At 42.4% G+C, this 25,811-nt stretch overlaps 1 protein-coding gene across 6 annotated transcripts in view; it reads right to left on the bottom strand.

The window, feature by feature from the left end:
- Positions 1–1,062: 1,062 nt before the first annotated feature.
- The window catches only part of GATAD2B (GATA zinc finger domain containing 2B), an 83,892-nt gene continuing 59,143 nt past the window's right edge, over positions 1,063–25,811 (bottom strand). For 4 of the 6 annotated variants that reach the window (XM_010802875.4, XM_005203652.5, XM_059882393.1 and 1 more), the window contains 10 exons: positions 16,616–16,951; positions 12,277–12,406; positions 11,554–11,685; positions 11,125–11,253; positions 10,525–10,695; positions 9,471–9,786; positions 8,615–8,817; positions 7,575–7,685; positions 7,300–7,417; positions 1,063–6,645 (listed from right to left, as the gene is read on the bottom strand). In XM_010802875.4, coding sequence (XP_010801177.1) covers positions 6,512–6,645; positions 7,300–7,417; positions 7,575–7,685; positions 8,615–8,817; positions 9,471–9,786; positions 10,525–10,695; positions 11,125–11,253; positions 11,554–11,685; positions 12,277–12,406; positions 16,616–16,950 — 1,779 coding nt within the window. In that variant the 5' untranslated portion in view covers position 16,951 and the 3' untranslated portion in view covers positions 1,063–6,511. Of the gene's footprint in view, positions 6,646–7,299; positions 7,418–7,574; positions 7,686–8,614; positions 8,818–9,470; positions 9,787–10,524; positions 10,696–11,124; positions 11,254–11,553; positions 11,686–12,276; positions 12,407–16,615; positions 16,952–25,811 lie in introns of those variants that run through there. The other 2 variants (XM_005203653.5, NM_001192047.1) reach the window with 2 other exon arrangements.

Genomic DNA, 25,811 nt, shown 5'->3' with positions numbered 1-25,811 from the left:
AGCTACTGGTTTGCACTGCGGTTTTGGTGGCCTTGACTCCCTTGTAGAATGAGCACAGAGGCTGTGAAACACCCTAACATCTATTCCCCTCCGTTCAAGGTGTGCACAGAGCCCGTCTTTCCCACTCTGCCCCTGCTGGCCTGTGCCAGTGCTGGCCCCTGGCCCTCCTTGTCCAGCCCTACCATGCCCTAAAACTAAAACCCCAGGCTCTCCTTCAATCTGCTGGTCTTGGTGGGATCCCAATCACTGTCTCCCCTGTGCTCTTGTAGAATGACGTTAGTACCAATGACAAGACTCCAGCAAGGCTGGGCCTTGCTCCGCCCCAGCCGCCCAAGGAGCAGCAGCAGCTTTGACTAAACAATGTGGCAGAGGACCAAGAGGTTAGGAATAGCCCCAAACTTCAGCTCCCTGAGGAAGTGCTATCCTCTCCTCTGGGTGGGCCTGGTTTAAATGCTTTGCTGGAACTAAACCAAGATGGAAAAAATAAATTAGGATCTGATTAATGCTCTGGATTGAAAGAAGAACTTGGGGGAGTGGGCTTAGCGACATAGTAGGACAGAGCAGCTGCAGATCTTTCAGGGGATGCTGCCCTCTGACTAAGGAAGTACATATGCAGCTTGCTAAGAACAGTGTGGGCTGTTTTAAGGTTCCCCCGGAGAGACCAGCATGCTACGAAGAACTGCTACTGGAGACGAGAGCAGCGTTAACGAGAAGGGCCAAGGACGACTAGGGTACACCTCTCCGTAGGACATGATGGAGGTCCAGCCTCTGGGTTAAATGCAGCCTCCTTCAGGATACCTTTAGACCTTAAGTCCTCAGGTAATTAAAGTGGGATCAGTGGCTTCCAGAACATGATCTACATAAAAGTGAGGGGAACAAGAATACACAAATAGTTAAGGGTTTTAAACCCTCACAACTGAAGAAAGGACACAAACTGTAAAGGTACCCCAGAGACTTCAGGGAGTATAAATCATAGCCAACCTCCAAATCGCCCCTAAAATTTCTCCCACCAAACTGCCATCCCCACCCTCCACCATGACTAAAGCACAAGCCACAGGAAAGTTTAGAAACCATTCCTTTCTTTATTAAACATAGCTTGCAAGTGATAAATATTACAAAGTTTTTTTTCTTTTAATCCTTTCTCCAAAAATTAGCTTATTATTTGAATCTGTCACTGCTGAAATGCTCAGCAGCATCTGAAACAGATGGGAGTGTATTTGCCTTTTTGAAAACCAGTTTCTATTGGTCTTAGTTTTTTCATTTTAATTCCCAAACACAATGCAGAAAATCAGAATGAGTTTTTTTTTTTTTTAAAAAAAGGAAACTTAAAGAGTTGTGCAAAAGGGTCTTGTTCCCCTCCCACCCACCCCATTCAGAGAAGGCCATTCCCCATCCCACCTCCCTGCTCCCCACCCCCCACCACCAATCTATCCTTCCACCTTCACCAGGGCTTCCCCACCATCCTATATCCTCTCCAGGCTTTACCAGCCAAGAACCTACAGTGGGAGTACTCAGCCCAGGCTGTGGGGGAACTGGGCCCCTGAAGGAAATAGCTGTTGAGAGAGCTGCCTTTAAGGGGGTTCAGATGATATCTGAGGGAAGGAGACAAGATGTGGACTGTATCTGAGCTCTCCAACCAAGAAATGGGGGAAAAATCTGCATTCTGTAGCTCACAAAGGGTGTGAGTGACCACCAACCTGGGGTATTCATTGGTCAACCACCCTTGAGGGCAGTTGCTTGTGAGGTGGGGCTTGGGGCCTGGTTCCTGCCCTTGGGTAACTAGAGCATGAGGGCAAGTATGTCCCAGATTTAAGTGAAGTTCGAAACATCACTCTGCTGCCCTTCCTAAACCAAAAGGAACAGCAGGGGCCTGGCAGCTCTCCAAGGGCACCGTCACACACATACCCACTTCAACACTAGCCACTCTGGTTTCCTCCCTGGTTTTTCAGCCCAACACTTTCCTCCCCTCAACTTGTTTTGTTTTCAGGTGGGGAAGAAAGCTTTACAAACTTGGTGGCTAGAGGATCTCCCCTCCTGCCATCACTTCACAAATAAAACTGAGATCCCAAAAATCAGCTCTATCAAGAAGGTCACATAACAAGTCAGCAGGAAAGCTTGAGACTAAACCCCGGGTCTCCAGACTGTGACACCATCCCACCCGCTTTATGCTGTGGTTCTCTTTACTCTCCACAGTCTGGACTAGGAGTCTCAGCTTTTGCAGTAACCCAGCCTCACCCCAATTTGCAAACCCTAAAACTGTGCACAGATGGATATGGCTCTCCCCTAAGGGAGACTTTCTTAGGATGACTTGTTGAAATTATTTCTATCATCCCCTGATAATCCACCCTCAAAGGCCCATGAAACTAGGTTATTTTTTTGGGGTGGGGAAATCCCTTGCATAAGAAAGCTTGACACTGAATTTTGTTATATAGGTATATTGTATATATGCTGATGCAATCAGAGAAAAAAAACAGTGCAAATACAATTACAATTCATAATAATACTTGGTTTCAATGCCCCCGGGAACTGCCCCATTCCTCGGCTACCTCCCAACCCCCAGCACTTCCCCACAGTCTCAACCTAATGCTGGGGGGTAGGGAGGGTGGGCAGGTTAGGGTAGGGAGTGGGCTCTGCCAAGGCAGTGCTGGTGACCCGGAGGGACTACTCCAGGGTGGGGAGGCAAGGCACAAATTAGGGGTGGGTGGTGGGGGAGGTGGCATCTCTAAGGAGGGATGGGGTTGGAGCAGCTGCCAGTCTCAGTGTGCTGGGCCCGGCCCACTCCCCTCCCCACCCTCCACAGCCCTGCCTCCCTACCCCCTCCCCTTCCCCAGAAACCCTTTTGCACGGATCATACACAAACGGGCACATTACAAAATGACATAACACAGTTTCACAATATCCATGGCTAGGGCTTTTTTTTCTCTTTTTCAGTTTTTTTTTTTTCTACACAATGTACAATTCCTTTTAAATGGATCAAGAAATAGCTTATATACACGAATGAGTCCTTGTTATAACATCTCGGCAGCAAATATCATAAGCTAATGAAGGTCTTGTTGGAGGGGAAAGGAGCCTAGGACTGGGGTGGGGGTAGGGGGTGTGGAGAGAAGGTTATGCCTTCTGGAGAAGTGGGGAGAAAAGGGAGAGGTTAGGGAAAAGGAACAAAAGTAAAATATCAAGAAGCATCTTTACAAAGCAGTTCTATAGCTAATTCCTTTTAAAGGGGAAAGGAAAGGTAACCAAAGCAGGAAAACATTTATCTCTGTGTCTTAAAAAAAAATTGTCTACCATACATACATCCAAAAAATGTGGAAAAATACTTATTCCAGGGATGAAAGAAGTCCAGATGCTGTGGTCAAATGACAAAAAGAAAAAGAAAAAAAAAAAAGACAAATAAGGACCTCTGTCCCTCAGTTTTACCAAAGCCTTACCGCTCATTCACCTGTATCAGGCTTAGAGAGAGTAAGCCACTGTCCATAAACTACTACTTTTTAAGCCTCTGGTGATGGAGGAAGCCAGGCAAAACTGGTGGGATCCTCACTCTAGTATCACCCTGAGCTTCAGTGCTCCAGGGGTGAAGGATAACTCTGTACAGAGGGTCTTTCTTCCTATCTTTAGGGCATGAGGTTTAGTGTCTATGGGGCCCAAGGCCTGGGGATGGACAGCAACAACAGACTTGGAGGGACACAAGGCAATCAGTGATGAAAAAGGAGAGAAATGAGGAAGACAGGATGGGGGAGAGGGAGGAGAAGGGAGGAGGTGGAAGGCTAATACTTCACCATGATTAGAGGAGCCTCACCCCCGTCACTAATCCCTGGGAAGGGTATGAAAATGGGGATAAGAGAGGGTAAGAAATCAAACCTCAGCGATTGAGCAAAGGGTCACGGAGCTATACCAGTCAACAAGCAGCCTCTATGTAACTGACCCTGAGGGGATAAAAACAGGGAAGACTCCACCCTCTCCCCTATCGCCTCAGCACCTTGGCAGGCAGGCGACTACAGGCTTTCCTTCCCCATCATCCCCATCTCTACACATCTTACTTCCAAACCCCATTCAAAGGTGGCCTGGCTCCCAGGGAAGGGATTCAGCTCAGGGCAGGGACAGCCCCCAGCCAGACGGTATTGCACATTCTCTGTTCCTTACTTTTAATCTCAACTGACAAACTCGGGCACCTCGTACCTCTGAGCACCTCTGAGCTGGGGGAGGGGAGACATAACAGAAATGGCACTTCATCATGGGGTGGGGGGAGGGAGGCTAGACAGACATGCCACAAGGCAAGATGACTTGCAGGGAAAATATTTTTTAAAAAGCTTCCAATTTTGTGGAAGAGAGAAAAGCAAAACCAAACGATTTATCCAGTGCTTTCAAAGCACAGAGGGCAAAGGAAAGATGTAAGAATATATCTTTATATATATATATATAATTTTAAAATAATCCCAGACCCAGTTCCACTAACCCCCCTCCCTCTCCCACCACTTAGTCAGGGGTTCCACATTCCCCAGAAAAATACTCGAAACAACCCCATCACTACCTGTTACTAGCGTCTAGCTTCCAGATCATTTCACCACTGGGGAGCCCAGACACAGGCTGCATCTCTGCTCCTTTATTAAGTGCTCAATGAATTGGGGGAAAGGGAGGAAAGAAAAAAAGCCAGGAAGGCCCGTAGGGCCAGTATAATCACCCACAGTGGCTCTGGAGTATGGGGAGTAGAAGCCAGTGTGGGGGGAACTGAGCCTGATTCCAGCTCCTCCTATCCCCTCCCCAAACTTTATGGGGAGGATGTGCAGTTTGTGTGTGTGTTAATTTTAAAAGTGCCTTCTTACTTTAAAAAATTATTTAATTTTAAAAAATAAAAATGGGGGAACCTCTCCAGGTGGCTTTCAAGGGCAAAATGTTACACTCCTCTTCACACCTCTCTGCTGAGAGTATCCCTTCCTCAAACTCTGGCAGCTTTTATTAGAGCTGGAGAGGCAGGTGGACATGCACTATGAAGTGAGCAGAAACCCCTACCTTTAATGGGCTTCCCTTACCTCAAAAACAGCCTGGTCCCTTCCCCTGTCCCCCATGGTGTGGGCAAATGGGATGCTAATCTCCCCAATCCCCAGAACAGCAACATTGCACAATTCAATTCATTCTCTACATTAGTAGCACTTAAGAAAAGAATAAAAACAAACAAGAAAGCAAAATTTATAGAATTCTGGGGAGAAAAAAGACAACAACTACTTTTATAGCACAGGTCCAGGATTGGTTTTGACATGAATTGTTCAGCTGTGAGCGGTCAGCTCTGCAGTTAGCGCAGCAGGGCCAGGGTAGGGCTCCCACCTGATTAGGTGCCCTCACCCTCATCTCCTGGCGCTCAGAAGGTAAAGAGACAAATGGGAAAGTCGCAACTATTGGGAGGGAATCCTCTCTCTCTTTCTCCCTCTATTTCCTCCCTTTGACATTTCACTCACTCATGCCCATCCAACTTCCAGGACACCCAGCAAAGTCAAGCTGGGAACAGCCACTCTATATTACAGATGGGGCTGTGGTTACTGAGGGCAGATTAGGATTTTTAAAAAAGAAAAGAAAGGAGATGGGGATGGGGGAGAACTTTACAAAAAAATAAGATGAAATAATCTGGGGCTAGTTGGCCTGGAATAGTCTTCTGCGTTTCCACTGGGGTCAGGAGACTAACCTCATTCGCCCAGCATCCAGAAGGCTAGGACGTGGTCTCAGTCCTCCTTGGCTCAACATGATGTTCACTGTCATGCCCCTTTCTCTCTCTTCTTTATGGGTCACTTTTAGAGTGGTTAACTTTTAAAGCTTCTCCTTCCAGGCTCTTTCCCCTCATTCTTAGAGCCCAACTTCAATAGTCAACACTGCCTTCTGAACTGTCCAGCTCAGAGACACCCCATAGCTGGTGTGCTATTCCTCCCTGTTTGATGCCACCACCTCCCCCCAACCCTGGGTTAAGTGCATTAAAAACTTTTGCCCCTAACACTCCCAGTCATGTCCTACTTGGCAGCTGGGGACCCTACTGCAATGCTCCTATCACTTAACTGAATGTCATTTGTGTTTACAAAAAAGAAAAAAGACAAAAGAAAAGAAAAAAAAAATACTGGGTGAAAATAAAAAGGTTTAACCGTCCACTGAACAAAGGGAGGACACACAACATCATTAAAAATGATAATAATAATTAAAGCATAAAAACAAACTTTAGAAACACACATCCAAGGGCTTAGATTTCTCCCCAGGACCTCATTCTGACCTCTATCAGAGGCAGAGATCCACCTCGCTATTAAAACTGAAGAGAGAAAGTGGCAGAACAGATCGCAGCAGTGTAAACTAAAGGGGAGGTGGCGGGGCAGGGCGTGTGTTTTCTTGCTGATTCCTACTTTGTGTCTTCTGTTTTTCTGTTTTGTTTCCGTGTATGGTAGGCACCAGTACAGGCACTGCATGCGACGGAAGTTGGGGACATGGGGGAGGAGAGGGTAAAGGGTTCAAGGTTGGGGCAGTATAAGTGGAACAGGCGTTATTTCTGTCCACTGATGGACTGCGATATAGACCGGGGAGGGATCATGTCTAAAAGGTATTCCCGCTGTCGGTCTGCCAGACTGGGGGCTTTGTGTCCTCCAATACCAGTGTTCAAGTATGCAATGTTGACACCTAGACCCAGGAGACAAAAGTGGAGGCAGGTATTAAAAGAAATGATCCCTTCTTCCGCAATACCCTGAGGCTGCAGTCTTGGAGATGCAGAGGGAACATTAGAGTTGTCTACATCCATCCAGACTCAATTAAGCTTTATTTCAGTAACAACTACCCACCCTGCTCCCCAGCTTTAGGTAGGGAGGCCTTCCCCAAACTTCAAACCTACCAGGATTAATCAACATGGTCTTGATGGTATAGAAGAGTCAAAGAAAATAGTGGTGAGAGGAAAATAATCAAGACAAAGAGAGGGGAATTATTGAATCAGCTTTGGTTTGGGGGCTGCTGACTCTGAAGAAACTTCCCTAGGTCACTCAACCAGGATCAGGACAGTTAACCCTGATATTCTGGCCAAAAGAGATCAATAACCACATGCCCACCAAAAGGGCACACTAGAGAGGACCATGTCATTTTCACCACCAAAACCTTAGTGTACTGTGCCTGGCATGTAATATGGATTTAGCAAACGTTTGCCGAGTAACAAGAGTGAAGGGAGGAGGGCCTAAAGAAAGAGCAGAAAACAAAAGACCGAACCAATCACCTAAAGGAGCTGCTAAAGAACTGCAAACTAGCCAGTCAATTCCCGAGAAAAGTTCTCAGATCAACCCTTCTTACCTGGCATACCAAGGAGGCCACCCGGCACAGACAGCTGGGGTGCCTGTGCAAAGTTGGAAAGCATGGAACGGGCAGATGTGGGAATACCACGCTGGAGGCTGCTTTGGGGCTGCGGAGCCTGCAATGAGGAGGAGACGAGCAGTCATAACTTTGCCACGATGGAAGGTGTGAGGGGGAGGAAAGAATATGGGAGTACAGAAGAGCAATATGATTCTCCACAGAACAAAGGACGAACTGTAATAAATGACTGACAAAACCTCAAGAGAAATCCTCACCTGCCGGAGCGTATGATGTCTCATTATGGTCTCTTGTTTACTGACACTGGACACAGCTGGAGCCGTAGTTGGGGAGAGGGCTGCCTGCTGCTGTAATCGCTGTTCAATTTCCTGTTGGGAGTCATCAGGTCAAGTTGGGCAGGACAGCGCCCAATTTCCTAACCAAAAAACCTAGAGGTCTTCTTATCTCTAATGCTGCCAGCCAGTTGGAGGGATATGGAAAAGGCAAAAGAGTCTGGTGGGGTAGTTGCACTAGGATCTCTGGGTACAGCAACCTCAATGCTTCAATACTTAAGGAGTCCCTCTCCCCAGGAAAGCTGGCTCTCAGAAGCTGGCTGGAGATCTAGGTGGTGGTGATGAGCTGACTAATGTAATTAATTAAGGCCAATGAGTTACTGAAGTTTTATTTTTGACTCCTATCTACCCATTTTCCAGAAGACCCATGATGCTACCCAGAGGGGTCTGATGGGTGGTGGGGCAGAAAATAATCTGAGCTTCCCAATACCTCTTCCCTGCTCCAAGATATTCTCATTCTATTAATAATGTATGAAGAATTCACACACACTAGCAATCACTAATCTTCACTGAGCTACTTTATAATTTACCCTTCCCTTTGTCATTTCTTTGTCAAATATGGACTGCAGATAATTACTTCTCTAAAAGAGAGTTCTAGTACAAATATAAATCCTTTTCACCAAAATCCATTTGTTTGAGGAAATGAAGTCAATAATAGAGGAATTTCCTCAGTGCTATCAGGGAAAGCCAAGATTCTCAGCCCTTTGTCCCTTTCCCTTAACCTCAGACATCATGTGTCATTAAACTCTTACTCAATCAGAAGTAGTCAAAAGGAAATGGGAAAGGCAGAATGGTAAGAAGGGTATAAAGGGAACTCAGGCCTCTAGGTTCAAGGAACTTCGCTTCAGAAACCTAGATCACCTGGACTGTAGTGTTCACACAGACAACTCCTCTAAACTAGAAAGAACTGCCTTTTGGTAAAATCCAACTTGGTCAGGTGGCTGGTGAGAAGTCAGAATTCTTACCTGTTCCTGCTGTAGGGCTTTAACAAAAGCATTTTTCAGCCGGTTGGTGTGTTCTGCCTTTAGAGCCTTCTTCTGGTTGGAGGTCATACACTGCTCACACAGAATCTTTCCATTCTTCTCCTGCTTCCAGTGAGGGGTGAAGTCTGTGCGGCACTGGGCACAAACAAAGGGTTCGACCCGCAGAAGAGAGGCACAGCTTTTCCCTAGATGCCAACAAAAATAATAATCAGTGGTCTCACATTTCCACTCCATCTCCTGTTTCTCTTCATCAGATGAATCTTTTTCCAGGAGTTTACTCTGCTGAATTAAAAAAGTGACTCTGAAATTTATAAAATATTTACATTTCATTTGATTGCAAAGTATCACTTTAGGGAATTAGATAGTACCATCAGTTCATGGGGTCGCAAGGAGTCGGACACGACTGAGCGACTGAACTGAACTGAACTGATCCCTATTTACAAATGAGGAAACTAAGTCTAAGAAACACAGCTCCAAATGACAAAACTGGGATGATAAAAACCCAAGTTTTCTGATTTCCTATTATGCAATATTGAGAAGAAAATGTGTGTCAGAGTCAAAGGGCTCCAGCCTGCACACTGCAAATAGAGAGCAACCCCTGCTTGCTGCCACTAGACACAGTCCCTATGCAGCAATGAAGACCCAGTGTGGCCAAAAATAAATAAGCTTTTTGATATGCTGTTCCTAAATAGCCTCTGAATAAAGGATGGGAGTGGTTTGGTAAAAGTCAGGGAGAGGTTATTTAATATTACACAGTATCATGTGATACTCTGTCCATACTAATCAAGTTTGGCAACCTTTTACTTAGATAAAAAGACTGGCCAACAAACAGCCTTACCTTGGCTGTCGATGACACTCTGTACGACTTCCTCCAAGCCTACCATGTAGATGAACTCGCTATTGGCTGCACTAGGCAGGAAGTGAAGCAAGGGAGCAGGTGGTTTAGGGGGTGGAATCTCCAAGAGTGTCTTTTCCAGCTGTTTGCGAAGAGCCAATTTGGCTGCAGCCTGTGAGTTGGCAGCATCTGTCATGGCGCTGGGGCTGGGGAGTGGTGAGGACACCCTGTTCACGGTCCCTGGCTGGATATGGGAGGCAAGATTCATATAGATGGCAGAGGATGTTGTGCGCTGACAGGGAACAGAAGAACTTGACTGCTGAAACAGATTGAGTGTAGGGGTCAGTGATGATATGTGAGAGAAAGCATCAATTTTTACTTTTGTGGCAGAGAACATTACCTGATCCTAGTCTGACCTACACAGCTTCCCCCAAACTCAGAAAACGACACGAGGTGTCCCACTTCTCCACTGAAAAAGGATTTTGGCACACAGGAGAGGAGAATGACAGTGGCTATGAACTAAAACTGCAAAGATTCAGGATTCTTTGTTTTACATCCTTTATGCTTCTTATTCCTTAGATCCCTCTAGTTCTTTCTTCTAGACATATTTTAGCTTATTGCTGCTCATAACCCTTCTCTGCATATAACCCTTTTTCTCTACTACTATATTCATGTGGGCTTTCCAGGTGGCTCAGTGGTAAAGAATCCGCCTGCCAATGTAGGAGATGGAGGAGACTCGAGTTTGATCCCTGGGTTGGGAAGATCCAATGGAGGAGTAAATGGCAACCCACTCCAGTACTCTTACCTGGGAAACTCCACGGACAGATGAGCCTGGTGGGCTATAGTCCATGGGGTTGCAAAGAGTCAGACACGACTTAATGACTAAGCACGCACATGCTATATTCATAAAATTCCTCATGATTTCACTTTTGGGACCACTGCCAACCCACCAAAATTTCCTTTGTTGTCCTAGTCCAAAAACTTAAAATCTATGACCTTTTCAACAGGGAAAGCAAATAAAAGATTTTTCTGTTTCCATATTAGGGCTCCCTCTTACCGGTTGGTAATTGATGGTGGGATTCATATTGGGTGTTGTGGTGCGTACAAGGCCAGGCTTAGGCGGGCCCCGCTGACCCTGTAGCTGGGCTGGGTTTGGCGCAATCACACGTTGAGACATTAACATGTGTGGGAGGGTGGTATTGGTCGCTGAACGGATGACACTGTGACCCTGAAGTGTGAAAAGATATGGTCGTAGGTGGCAAAATGCCTCACAAAATGCCAAACAGAAAACACTGTCTATAATATATAGCTAAGTAGAAAGATAGTCATACTTGGTAATTCTGTCTAATGATCTATGGGATAAATCTGCCATCACTGTAAAATTTGATTAGTAGTTAGGAATTCCCTGGCTTTTTTGGTATAAACTATCTTAACCCTCTATGGAAAAGGGCTAAGAAGTAGAAAGACTACAGTGGAAAGATCAGTTATTCATCCTTCTACTGTAGACTAAATCATGCCATTAAGGACCAACAGGATTATCGATAATAATGACATGTCTATCAAGGCCAGGTTCTTTCTGTGATCTTCACAAAAGACCCAAAACCGAGATAGGATAACAGAGTTCCCTGAAACTAAGATCACACTATGGGTAACATACCTGTAATGTTCTCAAATTCTGTTCAACCCCTTGGGCCCCAGGCCGGGAGGGAAGCTTGGACAGGCCTTGCTGTCCCACATGGGCAGGAGATGGCTGAACAATAGATGCTGCATTCTGTACAACTGGAGTCTAGGAGAGAGGAGAAAATGAGACAGTGGAAAAGGCTAGTAATCAGAGGTAGAAATCTGGTACACTTCTAGACTTTCAAAACTCCTTGTCAGTCTGAAGCTCCTGTTGACCAGAAGGGAAAATGAAAAAACAGAAGCATAGTTTTCTTGATTAAGGCCCCAAATAAAAAAATAACACTGTTCCTAGAGACTAAACCCCAGGGGACCAGAGAAGAATGAGCCACCCTGCCGAATCTACCTGGGGTAGCCCATTCTGTTTTTCTTTGCTTTCTGCTAGTCCTTTATTTCTTGGGCACAGTACCTTCTGAACCACGTTCTCTTTCTGTAGCTGACTCTGTCTCAGTTTCTTTAACAGCACCAGTCGGGCTTCTTCCAATCGCAGCTCATCTCTCAGCTGCTTGATGAGTTGCTGCCGTTCTTCAATGCCTTTCCCCTGAGGAAACATGGAGACTATCAGCTATAGTAGCAGTTACTCAGAGTACACTCCTGCAAGATGATCTATTCTTCTAGGTCAAAAACCTTCATCTTCCACAAGAAGCACAGGTGCAATGGAAATTGCTACCTTTGTGTTCCTAGCACACAGTCTGGCACAGTGCCTGGTATTCGTTAGGTATTCAAAAATAGCTTACAGAACGAAAGAAGAGATCATATATAAATGCTAACCAGATTCCTGGCAGAAGAATGGCCAAAGGGAGATATTGCTTTCCTTGAAAATAATGTTCCTTAATCTTTCAAACCCATGTTTCCTCCAGAAATACATAAAAACTTAGGAATTCCTCCATATTTGGAGAGCCAGGATACAGTATAGAAGGTATTTCCAGCTAAGAGTTGAGTTTACATGATCTGAATTATGAAGTTTTCATTTTCCAAAGATAAACTACACTTTTCCAAACTTTCTTCTCCACTTGTAGTTATTTAGATCCAAAAAGTAAACACTGAAAGAAAAAAACCAGAAATGGGACTCTCAGGGAATTAAAAAGAATAGTAGAAGCAAGAAATGATGAAAGGAATCTCTTTTTTTTACCTTAAACATCTCTAGGTTGGCTGCTTTGAGTCTTTCTTCCATTCGGGAGCTGGAACGGGGGCTGGAAGCCTCATTATCAGACAAAACAATGATGTCTGGGGAGGGAGTTAGCCTTCCTCGGTCTGGTTCACTGGACAAGAAAAGGAAAAATTAAGCTATTTCCAACAAAGTTCATAGAAAATTTAAGAAAACTTTTCTACACTGAACAAAGAAATCCAAAGAAACTTAAGTCTGTTCTGATTCACCCAGGGAAGACAGAGACATCCAAATCAAAGGATAAAGAAGAAACCAAAATGGAAGTGTTGACAAAACCACAGCAAAAGAACTTTTCCCATCTAAATTCCTTATAGAGGATCCAGACACAAAGACACTGAATGGCTTTAGGAATGAAAGTAAAAGATAAGTGTTTTTATCATACCAATTTTAATAAAAATTCCAAGTGCTTTTCTTATAACTCAGTCTCCTTTTGGGTTGTCTTGAGGTTCAAGAAGGAAATGGTTAGCCTGACAGGGGAAGAAAGGCAAAGGCAGTAGAGCCTACTTGTCCACCCCAGGTACAAAGGACACGTTGCTAAGGGGGCATTATATCAGAATGATACTGGTAAGAACATGATCCTGGCTATCTGAAGATTTACAAGAAAGGAGGTTATGTGGCAACTCCAGTGAAGTCTGTCCTGTCAAGGGTAAACCAAAAGGCCAAAAGAAGGTACTGTTGTCAGTGGCTTGAGAGAATGGACAGTGCTAAGTATAATGTCTACAGCCTTCTGGAGGATTGAAACTCCACAATTAAATGTATGGGTCTTGTACCTACTTGCAAGTTCTACTTACCATCTTCCCTCAGGAAAAAAACTGTCTCTGAAATGACTCTGAAATCTAAACCTTTCACACTGGCTATGCCCTCTGGCCAATCCTAGTTATTAGACAACTATAGTTTTGATCTTTCTGGGGCTAGTCTTAAAAGCATCTTGTCCCTCTAAAATAAAAAATGGCACTCACTTTTTAACACCTAGATAACAAGAATCCTGAAAATTCTAACTGCCTGAGATTCCTAAGTCAATGACCATATCCTATAATTCTCTCTTGATTTCTTAATTCAGATATCTTCGCTGACTACTTTTTCGAAATCTACAGTGTAGTCAGGAGTGTGTAGGTCTAAAACAATGTATTCTTAGGTCTTACTTAAACTTGTAACTCAAACCTTTTATAACCACAGATCTTTAGTCCTGAGAGCCTCTTGACCATTTCTCAGGGGTTCTTGTCTCAGATGCCATTGGGACTTGGATGCCTTTTGAACAAGGCACCTTGGATGGTTGGGATAGGCATTCAATTCCTCAACAGGGTAAAACGGAGGTTACTAAAACAACCAAGCTTAGATGAGGAAATAAATTAGGAAGACAGTGATAATAACAACTATCTTGGGAATTACTAAATTCATCTGTATCACTTTATAACCACTGGTCACAGACACAAGCTGAAAATGTTGGGTTACAGAAAAAAGAAGTCACTAAAGGGAGAAAAGAACCTTTTATACTCTAACCTCCAGTTCCTGGAGTAATGGTCAGGCCTAAACATACTGCATTTTTATTTATCATTTCTATAGTCCTTCATGCCCCACCCCCATCCCTAACATGAGTAAACAACTTTGAGGTCTGGTAGATTTCCCTTTCTTCTACATGATTCCCCAATGTTTACATCAACAGTCAGAAGCTCTTTCCATCCTGGCCTGGCTGGATACACACCTCACAAATTATTTCTAACCTAAGGAATTCTTCCTTGCTCAAATGAGTGCCACCGATTACTTAAGGACTATCCAGCAACAGAATATGCAGAGACATTACAGTATGGAGATTTTGGAATTGAGAGACATTTATCAGGAAGCTGTATCTGAGAAAGGAGAAGGCAATGGCAACCCACTCCAGTATTCTTGCCTGAAAAATCCCATGGATGGAGGAGACTGGTGGGCTGCAGTCCATGGGGTCGCTAAGAGTCAGACACGACTGAGCGACTTCACTTTCCCTTTTCACTTTCATGCATTGGAGGAGGAAATCGCAACCCTCTCCAGTGTTCTTGCCTGGAGAATCCCAGGGACGGCAGGGCCTGGTGGGCTGCTGTCTCTGGGGTTGCACAGAGTCGGACATGACTGAAGTGACTTAGCAGTAGCAGCAGTATCTGAGAAAACCCTAAATGATATTTTATTCCCAAATATAACTGATGCATATTACATAAACAGCACAGATAAGGAAAAGCCCAAGTCAAGTTTCATTCCTCAATTTGTTTTTTTTTACTTTTGACCTGGAACTCTAGCTTTTTCTTAAACTTTTCTGGGGACAGAAGTTATTTTGCTACTTTCCCAAACATACATATGATTTACAATACTTGCTGTTCTTAAGTATGCTGCTGCTGCTAAGTCGCTTCAGTCGTGTCCAACTCTGTGCAACCCCATAGACGGCAGCCCACCAGGCTCCCCGGTCCCTGGGATTCTCCAGGCAAGAACACTGGAGTGGGTTGCCATTTCCTTCCCCAATGCATGAAAATGAAAAGTGAAAGTGAAGTCACTCAGTCGTGTCTGACTCTTAGCGACCCCATGGACTGCAGCCTACCAGGCTCCTTGTCTATGGGATATTTCAGGCAAGAGTACTGGAGTGGGGTGCCATCGCCATCTCCATCTTAAGTGTGAAACCCTACCAATTAGATATTATTGAAAGCCAGACCTGCTGCTGCTATCACTTTGTAACTCAGACTGGCAGATTCTCAGAAACTATAAAACTCCTAATCTTTATCCAGGTAATAAAAACAAAACCAGAACTGCCATGTCTCGATAGCATTCCAAAACCTAAGCAGTGCTGGTTTCATGCATATCTTATTTCATGGATACCATAACTTGCACAATTGATGGCAAAAAAAAGATATTTAGGCAATTATGATATGGCTATCGTGTCAAGAGCCCTTCTTTCTTTCTGCTTTTAAAGTCCCTCCTCCTTTTATTCATATCAAAGAAACCACTGTGAGCAATCTATCAATCTTATTTCTTCTTACAAAAAGCTTGAGGCTAAGTGGAAATAGCTGTTAGTGTATCTGGTCTGGTGAAAGGGAAGAAGAATGACAGGATAGACAGGGCCTATTTTTTTTCATGCAGAATGGGGATCTAGGTGGTTTACATCAAGCCTCTTTTCTTGGAGAACATGAAGAACAGTTCCTAGTTTCCAAAGAATCAAGTTTCAAAGTTTCAAAAGTTCAATCCTCTAATAAAATTAAATGCAATGGGAGAGTTTTCAGGGTACTCTAACTTTCAACAGAATTTATCTGTGATATAGTATAATTCCAACAACACTGAGACCTTACTAAAATGTGTAACAATGTTTCTATGAAAAATACATTTTCAGTTCCAAATTTGGATGTAAGGAATCCACCTAACATTTCTCCTCTTCATTGACCCCAGTGAAGGAGGATTAGTCATTTGCTCCAGAAGGTTAAGGGTGACTATGGGGCAAGTGGATTACTCAGGTGCATTATCTCACTCATCTAGTTTTCTTTTTTTCTAAAAAGGTCTAAGGATTAGTCTATAATATTTTGCTGATACTACATATTGCTCCCCCAAATTTTTCTCTTCTTCCACAACCTCTACAGAACTTTTCTGATGTTTCCTAAGGGTTTTTAATGCTATTACCAAGAATATTGTTCCCCTATTGGGTGTGATTTAAAAAAAATAACTCTGGGACAATACTAAAAGTTACCATGAAAAGGTAGAGAAAGAAACCTAAGTAAGACTGTAACCATTCCTTGTTTCTTCTTTCTTGCTATGTGTATGTGAGAGCAAGCACAAGCATGAGTGTACTTGTATAAGTGAATGTGTATGCATGTTTGGGGTGTGGGGAATGTGGCACAAATGAAGTAAAAAATGCAGATGATTAGCACATGAAGAAGATAGAACACACAAGAAAAGAGAGGCCCATACTCTTTGAGGTAATAAAAGTTGGGTATCCATAATAAACAGATCCCAAAACTCCTGGGATGATCTGAAGAAATGACTGTTTTTGCCTCCTACAACAGTCTAAAATTAGAGCGTAAGTATATTAACTCACTTCTAGTTGGGGTACCAACTCTTACTGCCTTCTTGATCCAGAAACGGCTACTTTATCTTAAGGATAATAATTTTTAGAGGCACTTATTTTCATTTGGAAACAAGTGGAATTCATGGTCAAGCCAGATGGCACAGATACACCTTCATTCAAGAAGCTTTAGGAAGAAAAACCCCTTCCTCTCATTGGAATCCATTCCTTTTTCATAGGCTTAGTTTATGAGAAGACCTTAACTATGGAGGCAGTTGAATCAAGCCATACCTCCGTCTGGCACTCATATCTACGGGTTCATCATTGATGTTTTCTTTGCCTGGCCTTCCAGCAGTCCTGCTGTCTCCATGAGGCCTGAGATTCCCATTAAGCTTCTCTTCATAGCCCTTGACTCCACTGCCATCTTGTTTAGTGGGTAACTCATGTGGCACCTCAAGATTTGCCAAATCCTTTCGTTTGAGCAGTGCCAACATTTTCAGACGTTCCATGGCCTCATGCCCCTCCATTTTGAGTCGTTTAGCCAGGACATCATCTCGCTCATCAGCTGGATCCAAGCTCCGCTTCAACAGATTCAGGCGAAGAGCATCCTCTGTCATTCTATCCATCCTATGGAAAGAAACATTCGAGTGCAATCAGAATAAAGTCCCTTAAATAGTCCACAAGGAAAGAATAATCACAGGCATATAAATGGAAGGTCAAAGTTAACTGAGCTAACGTTCTAACCCTATAGCTTCCTAGATGATCTGTATTAAAGGAGGTATCATCTCAACCTCAGCAGTGAAAGTAAACCTTCAAATGCCTTCCAGTAATTGAGGTTCTTACTGTACAGATGTCTGATACCAAAGACCATACTCACTGAGATAATCCATTAAGAGCCTACATCTCTCAAAAAAGTAAACATCCTTTTGTGACTGGTCTTTTGTGTATGCATGCTCAAAGTCAGAAGCTTTGGTTTTAACTCTCCTGCCAAATTCTTCTCATGGAAAAGACTCTTTTATGAACGGGAGGTTCCTCAGGTCACCCATGCATATCTTTAACTGGCCTATCTTACTTGATGGAGAAATATGAGAAAGATTAATTAGACAAAGGGCATCTAACAGGAACCCTCAGTTGTCTGGATACAGCAAGGGTCAGAGGGGCCCTCAAGTCTCTACAGATTCAGTATCTTAGGATACTTTGTTCAGCAAAGAACTCAGGCACATAGAAGATAGAAGGCACTACGTTCTTCACTCTCACAGCAAAATTATTACAGGCAAGCTACTTATCATTTTTCCTTCTCATTTTGATTTGTTACACTAACAAAATCTAGCTACAAAATTTCTCCAACACTTGCAAATCCAGGGTTACCTTCCTGGTAGGAAACAGCAATGTGACACTGGAAAGAAATCTCTGATGCATCAAAACACATGTTCAAACTGCTGTTTACTTTTACAGGTCAAGTACTTAAAAGTTACTTTACCTCCCCAAATCTCAATTTTCATCTGTAAAAGTGGGTACTCAGAAAAGCGTTCAGTAAAATTTAATTTCTATACCCTCAGGATATAACTTTCACACATAAGATACAAGATTCAGCTTGATAATTCACAGACTCAAATAGTAGGACAGAGCAGATTACCAATGTTAATTGGTGCTCTTACAAAGAAAAGTATGTGTGTGCTTGTGGCATTTTCCTTCCTGTAGTGCAGAGTAAAATATAACTCTTCTAATTATAATGAGGAAAAAGAGTAACCAACAAAAGAATTTCCAACAAAAAAAAGACAGAACTTTTGGAGAACAGAGAGAAGTCAGAACTCAGACCTCTGAATTTTCAAGTCATGTTTCTTAACTCTCTTTTTCAAAGAACAGCCTTGTTGAGATATAATTCACATTTCACACAGTTCATCTATTTAAAGTGTATAATTAAGTGGCTTTTAGTATACCCACAGAGTTGTGCAATGATCACCATAATCAGTTTTAGAATATTTTCATTATCTCCTCCTTAAAAAAAAACCCCCATACCCATTAGCAAGTCATTCTCTTCCCCCTTTACCTTTATACCTCACTAATAGAATTTATCTCTAAACTTGCCTATTTTGGACTTTCATATAAGTGGAATCATACAATATGTAGTCTGATTGGCTTCTTTCACTTACCATTATGTTTTTCAGATTCATTCATGTAGCATATATCATTGCTTCATGTTTTTTATGGTCTATTGATATTCTATTGTATGGATATATATTTTGTTTATTCATTTATCAATTGATAGACATTTGGGTCTTTCCCCCACATTTTAATTTTATTGGCTGCGCTGTGTGGCATGCAGGATCCTAATTCCCTGACGAGAGATAGAACTCATGCCCCCCGAGGTGGAAGCACGGAGTCTTAACCACTGGCTCACTAGGAAGTCCCCTACTTTTTACTATTATGAATACTGCTATGAACTTCTGTACACACGTTTCTGTACGGACATGTCTTCAATTCTCTTGAATATATACCAACAAGTAGAATTGCTGGGTCCTATGGTATTTAACTTATATGCAGAGTATATCATGAGAAACGCTGGACTGGAAGAAACACAAGCTGGAATCAAGATTGCCGGGAGAAATATCAATAACCTCAGATATGCAGATGACACCACCCTTGTGGCAGAAAGTGAAGAGGAACTCAAAAGCCTCTTGATGAAAGTGAAAGTGGAGAGTGAAAAAGTTGGCTTAAAGCTCAACATTCAGAAAACGAAGATCATGGCATCTGGTCCCATCACTTCATGGGAAATAGATGGGGAAACAGTGGAAACAGTGTCAGACTTTATTTTTCTGGGCTCCAAAATCACTGCAGATGGTGAGTGCAGCCATGAAATTAAAAGACGCTTACTCCTTGGAAGGAAGGTTATGACCAACCTAGATAGTATATTCAAAAGCAGAGACATTACTTTGCCAACAAAGGTCCGTCTAGTCAAGGCTATGGTTTTTCCAATGGTCATGTATGGATGTGAGAGTTGGACTGTGAAGAAGGCTGAGCGCCGAAGAATTGATGCTTTTGAACTGTGGTGTTGGAGAAAACTCTTGAGAGTCCCTTGGACTGCAAGGAGATCCAACCAGTCCATTCTGAAGGAGATCAGCCCTGGGATTTCTTTGGAAGGAATGATGCTAAAGCTGAAACTCCAGTACTTTGGCCACCTCATGCGAAGAGTTGACTCATTGGAAAAGACTCTGATGCTGGGAGGGATTGGGGGCAGGAGGAGAAGGGGACGACAGAAGATGAGATGGCTGGATGGCATCACTGACTCGATGGACGTGAGTCTGGGTGAACTCTGGGAGTTGGTGATGGACAGGGAGGCCTGGCGTGCTGCGATTCATGGGGTCGCAAAGAGTCGGACACGACTGAGCGACTGAACTGAACTGATGGTAACTCTCTTTTTAACATTTTGAAGAATTGTTAGGCTGTTTTTTCGAAGTGGCTGCACCATTTTACATTACCACCAGCAGAGTATAAGGGCTCCAATTTCTCCGTATCCTCTTAATTCTCTTTAAACAGCTTCAGATATGAAACATATTATAACACATAGAAACACTCATTAGCTGCAGGTTCCCCAAAGATTTATTTTGACATGTGTTATTTCTGAAGTGGTTTACCTCTTCAGAAAAACACCCCCAGATGGACTGACTGGAAAGTTAAATGAACATCAAAAAGTTAAGCCCTAATTCCACAGTAACAATGTCTTGGGTAACTTGATCAACACCTCATAGTGAGAGTATGATTGAGAATACCATGAGGAATTGCAAAAGGTAAAAAATCAACTAATTATACACCTAGGTGAAAAAAGTACTTCAGTAAAGTACACAGCAAAATATATGAATGTGTGTTAATACAGTAGACTGTTTTGAGATAAATTATATTTATGCGCACTGAGGGAATGACAAAATGATAAAATTCAACCACCTGGTGCTGGCTGGAAATTGGGATGCCATCATTAGCTTGGCTTCTTCAACTGATGGTTATACAAATAACTAAGTCAGTTCAAATAACTTCCCCTTTATTATAATGACATAAATGGGTACACCGCAAGTTGTGAGAAACCAGAACCAGATATTTGAATGTCTGAGGTAAGCAATCTTTCCCAACAGATGGCTTGACAACTCTGATTAAATTTTCCTTGCCCACTCTTGACTTTACTGACCCAATTGTATGTACTCACAGCCATGCCTGCCTCAAAATACAATGAGATATGGATGACTCTTTAAAACAACCAGATTAAATGAAGTCAGCCAGATAGAGAAGGATATAAGTATTTTACAGTTCCACTTATATGAGTTACCTAAGGCATATTCCCCCTGGAGGAGGGCATGGCAACCCACTCTAGTATTCTTGCCTGGAGAATCCCATGGATAAGAGGAACCTGGTGGGCCACAGCCCATAGGGTCAAGAAGAGTCAGACATGACTGAAGTGACTCAGCAAGGCATATTCAAGGAGACAAAGCAGAATAGAGGGTATCAGTGACTTGGGGTGGAGAGAAGGTAGTGAGGAGTTACTATTTAATGGGAACATTGTCTCTGGGATGAAGAAAAAGTTCTTAAATGAATAGTAGTGACGGCTGCACAACACTGTGAAAGTAATAAAAACTGAATTCAACATTTAAAAATGGTTAAACTAGGGACTTCCCTGAGGTCCAGAGGCTAAGACTTTGTGCTTGCAAAGCAGGGGGCTCAGGTCTGATCCCTGGTCAGGGAACTAGATCCCACATGCTACTACTAACACCTGGTGTAGTCAAATAAATAAATCAGATAAAAAATAAATATTAAAAAAATAAAAACAAAAAAGGTTAAAACAGTAAATTTTATGTTATGTATAGCTTGCCACAACAAGGGAAAAAATCCAATTTAGTAAAAACAGATGAAAAAAGGCCATGAGTGGTATTTTCAGGGTGATGAAAATGTTCTAAAGCTAGATTGTAGTTATAGCCACAGAACTCTGTATATTTATTTTAAAGAAGAACCGCTGAATCATACACTTATACGCCAATAAAGCTGTAAAAATAATATTCAATGTGAGCTGAGTTAGTGCTAAGTTGCTTCAGTTGTGTTCCACTCTTTGCAACCCCATGGACTGTGGCCCACCAGGCTCCTTTGTCCATGGGCTTCTCCAGGCATGAATAATGGAGTGGGTTGCCATTTCCTGCTCCAATGTTAAGCTGGTCACACACAAATTCCTCTCCAAAAAGAAAAACAAAAATTCTGTAAAATGAATGTTGTATGTTGTCTTTTAACACCTAATCAAACTTTTCTGCTTTTTCCAGGCTTCAAATAATAACCATATTTCTTAAGTACCTACTTAAAAGCCAAACGTGTTACTAGACACTTTATCATGCTTCCTTATTTAAATCTCTTCACAAGTTACTAAGTGGTATTATCTCTACTTTAGAGGTGGAAAAAGTGTCAAATCAAGTATCCTAAGACTGGAAAGCTTTAGACAGTGAATCTAGAATTCCAAAGCATGTCTAGCTCACTTCAAAAATCTATTACAGGGCTTCCCTGGTGGCTCAATGGTAAAGAATCTGCCTGCCAATGTAGGAGACATGGGTTTGATCCCTGGTCTGGGAAGATCCCACATGCCATGGGCACTGCAACTAGAGTGTAGCCCCTGCTCTCCACAACTAGAGAAAAGCCCACACAGCAACAAAGACCTGGCACAGTCAAATATAAATAAGTAAAACTGAAAAAAAATCATCCACACTAAAAAAATCCTAATTTTACAGCTATTCCTCCCCACCCTGCCAAAAAAAAATCTATTATACAGTACATCTCCCTGCTCAGAGCAAAATAATCTTAAGAAGCAGTGTTGTGGATTCATGCATTTGCACATGTATCCAACCCATCCATCCCCCACAGACATTAAATATATACAATGTGCCAAGTTCTGGGTTAGGTACTAGAAGTAAAGGTGAAAAAAAGACCAGGTTACTGTCTTTAACAATTTCATTCTGACAGGAGACAGATGTGTATGTAACTAAAGTACTCAGATGTTACAAGAACTCATTATCTCTGCCTTTGCTATATCCTGCTTTTTCTTCCTCATACTGAATTCAATTCATCCAGAGGCAAAAGCTAGAAGCCTGGAAATCATCCTTAACTTTCCCAGACTCTTAAATCTAAGTCACTAAGTCCTATCAATTCTATTACCTTCCTCTCAATGAGAAAATTTAGCCATTCTCTTGTATAAGGGATGTTCCCAACACAGGGACTGAACCTGGGTCTCCTGCATTGCAGGCGGATTCTCTACCTTCTGAGCCACCAGGGAAGCCCCAATGAGAAAACAGGTAGTGCTGGCATGTTGCTATTGGCAGCCCTCTTGGTCATGAGGGAAGGCAGTCTGCAGATAAAGCAGATGCTGTGCACTGAAGAACATTGAGAGGAGAGCTAATCACATAGCTGTGCCACCAAATCAAACTACTCTGAAGCTAGTCCTATTAAACAGACCAACAAATTCCTTTCATGTTTAAGCCAGTATGAACTGGATTTTCTGTTACCTAAACTGAAAATATCCAACTGGATAGACAGCTCTGTCAGAAATGCTGAAATGAAATCACGGTGGAGATACCCAATAAACAGGTGAATATATGGTACACAAACAAGAGCACCAGAGTTCAGGCCAGAGCTGGGGATAAATATTTGAACAGGTAAAGAAGAAATTCTTTCATTATTATTTCATTATAACTGAAATAATGTATGGGGATGAATGAAACTGAATATACAGTCGGAGGAAGAGCCAAGGGTAGGGCTTGGGCAATACCTACATTTAAGGATTGGTTGGTCAGAGGAAACTAAGAGAGCTAAGGGAAAACTAGGAAAGCATGACACGTCAACAAATGAAAGAGTACCTGTGTCCAACAATTACAGCAGAAGAATGTCCAGCTTTAAATTCATTGCTAACTGTTGTAAAAAATAATGGCCAGATGGTGACACAGCTTTAGAGTCATGCTTGTCAAGTTTTCAACTCACTGTTACCCCCAAATCAAAATACAGGTCTGCAGTGAAGACTTTTAGAAGAGCTTGAAATGGAAGAGGAAGGAGGGTTAGAGGTGAGCAAAACGAATTAATATCTACTGAGTCGATTGCTATTTAGTAGGCAATATATAAGGCCCTGTATATGTATTTCCTCATTTAATCACATTAAAGTTTTTTTTAGTGAACTAAACATTATAGATTGGGCTTCCCTGAAAGCTCAGTTGGTAAAGAATCCACCTGCAATGCAGGAGACCCTGGTTCAATTCCTGGGTCGGGAAGATCCCCTGGAGAAGGGATATGGAGGAGGAAATGGCAACCCGCTCCAGTATTCTTGCCTAGAGAATCCCATGGACAGAGGAGGCTGGCAGACTACAGTCCATGGGGTCATGAAGAGTCAGACATGACTGCAGTGACTTGGCATGCATACAAACATTACAGATACTGTTGAAGCGCCCTGTGTAACTTTCCCACCAAACCATTCTACCCTCCCTTCTTCCCTCCTCAGAGAAAGGCATTATAGTGGATTTGTTATCATTCTAGTACATATATGAAAGAAAGTGAAAGTGAAGTAGCTCAGTCGTGTCCGACTCTTTGCGACCCCATGGACTGTAGCTTACCAGGCTTCTCAGTCCATGGGATTTTCCAGGCAAGAGTACTGCAGTGGGTTGCCATTTCCTTCTCCTGGGGATCTTCCTGACCCAGGGATCAAACCCAAGTCTCCCGCATTGTAGGCAGACGCTTTACCCTCTGAGCCACCAGGGAGAATATATAGTATAGTTTGTATATTTTATTTGTTTAGGATCTTAGTTCCCTGACGAGGACTCAAATCCAGGTCCCCTTAAGTGGAAGGGTGGGGTCCTAACCACTGGACCACCAGGGAATTCCTTAGTTTGTGTAATTTTAAAAGTAGTTCTTATATGTATCCTTTTTCATTTGCTTTTTTAATGCTTAATTTTTAATATTTAAAATTTATCCAAGTAAATATATGAAGCTCTAGTTAATTTGTTTTAACTGCTGTGTAGAATTCCATAGCAAAAAATACTTGATTTAGTAATGCTCTCTCCAGTTCAGCATTTAGGCACCAATTTGTTGATGTTAAAACCAATGCTGTGATTTCCGCTTCTAGTCAAGATGGTGTAACACAGGCCAGATATGACCGCTCATCTGAAACAAAAAACCTCTAGACAAAACACCTGAAACAAAGTCTTCAAGACACTGGACATGAGGCTACCAAGGACAGTGATCCCAGAGGGACAGGACACAAATGCAATAAGCTCTGTAACTCACTTGGTCACTGCCACAGGAGCATTTCTAGGACACGATGCAGGGATGGGAAACGAGGAGAGCCAGGCAGACTCTTGAGTTGAAGAGATGGAGATGAGGGTGTAAGGGTACAGTGAGACAAAGACAGCTACATTTCAAAAAGGACAAAGTACCACAGAAGAGCTGCTGAAAGATGGCTATCATAAAAAAGACAGGTGAAGTACTGGGCACGTAGAGAAAGTAGAATCTTCACACACTGCTGGTAGGAATGTAAAATGATACAGTCACTTTGGAAATTGCTTGGCAGTTCCTCACACAGTTAAACATAGAGTTACCATATAACACAGCAATTCCACTGCTAGGAGAACCAAAAAACATTATCTCTACACAAAGATCTGTACACGAGTGCTCATAGCAGCATTATTCATAATAGCTGAAAAGTGGAAACAACCCAAACGTCCATTAACTGATGAACAGATAAACAAAATGTGGTATATTCATACAATGATACACAGTCATTGTATAAACACTGTATAATAGCCATAAAAAGGAATGAAGTGCTGATACATGTTACAACATAGATGAACCCTGAAAACACTATCCTAGAGCAACTGAACTGAACTGAACTGAAGTAAAGGATGCCAGTCACAAAAGGCCCTATATTGTATGATTCCCTTTACATGAAAAGGCAAATCTATGGAAACAAAGTAGCCAGTGGTTGCCTAGAGCTGAGGAGAGGGGCAAAATAGAGAATGACTGCTAAGGGGTAGGTGTGTTCTGTTTGGAGTGATGAAAATGTTCTAATTTTAGATTGTGGTAACATTTGCACAACTCTGACTATACTAAAACCATTGAACTGTATATAAATGGGTGAATCTTATGGTATGTGAAATATATCTCAATAAAGATGTTTAAAAACACAAGGGATGATAACAAGAGCAGATTCGATTATTAAAGGAAAAAAAAAAGACTACTGAACCAGAAGATATGGCAATAAAAATTATCCAAAATTAAACAAAGAGAAAAAATTAAAAAAATAAAAGTCTCAGGGGACTAGAGGACAACTTGAAGCAGCCAAGTATACAGATTTAACTGGAGTCTCTCAAAGACTGGAGAGAGATGAAGCGCACAGAAAAAAAAATATGAAGAAATAATGGCCAAATGAATAAATGATGAAAACTCTAGGTCTACAAATCCAAGAATCTCAACAAACCCCAAG

Source organism: Bos taurus, chromosome 3, assembly GCF_002263795.3.
Source record: "Bos taurus isolate L1 Dominette 01449 registration number 42190680 breed Hereford chromosome 3, ARS-UCD2.0, whole genome shotgun sequence".
Lineage (NCBI taxonomy): Eukaryota > Metazoa > Chordata > Mammalia > Artiodactyla > Bovidae > Bos > Bos taurus.
Note: the sequence above shows the minus strand (reverse complement) of the source record. Positions and strands in the feature narration are given on the sequence as shown.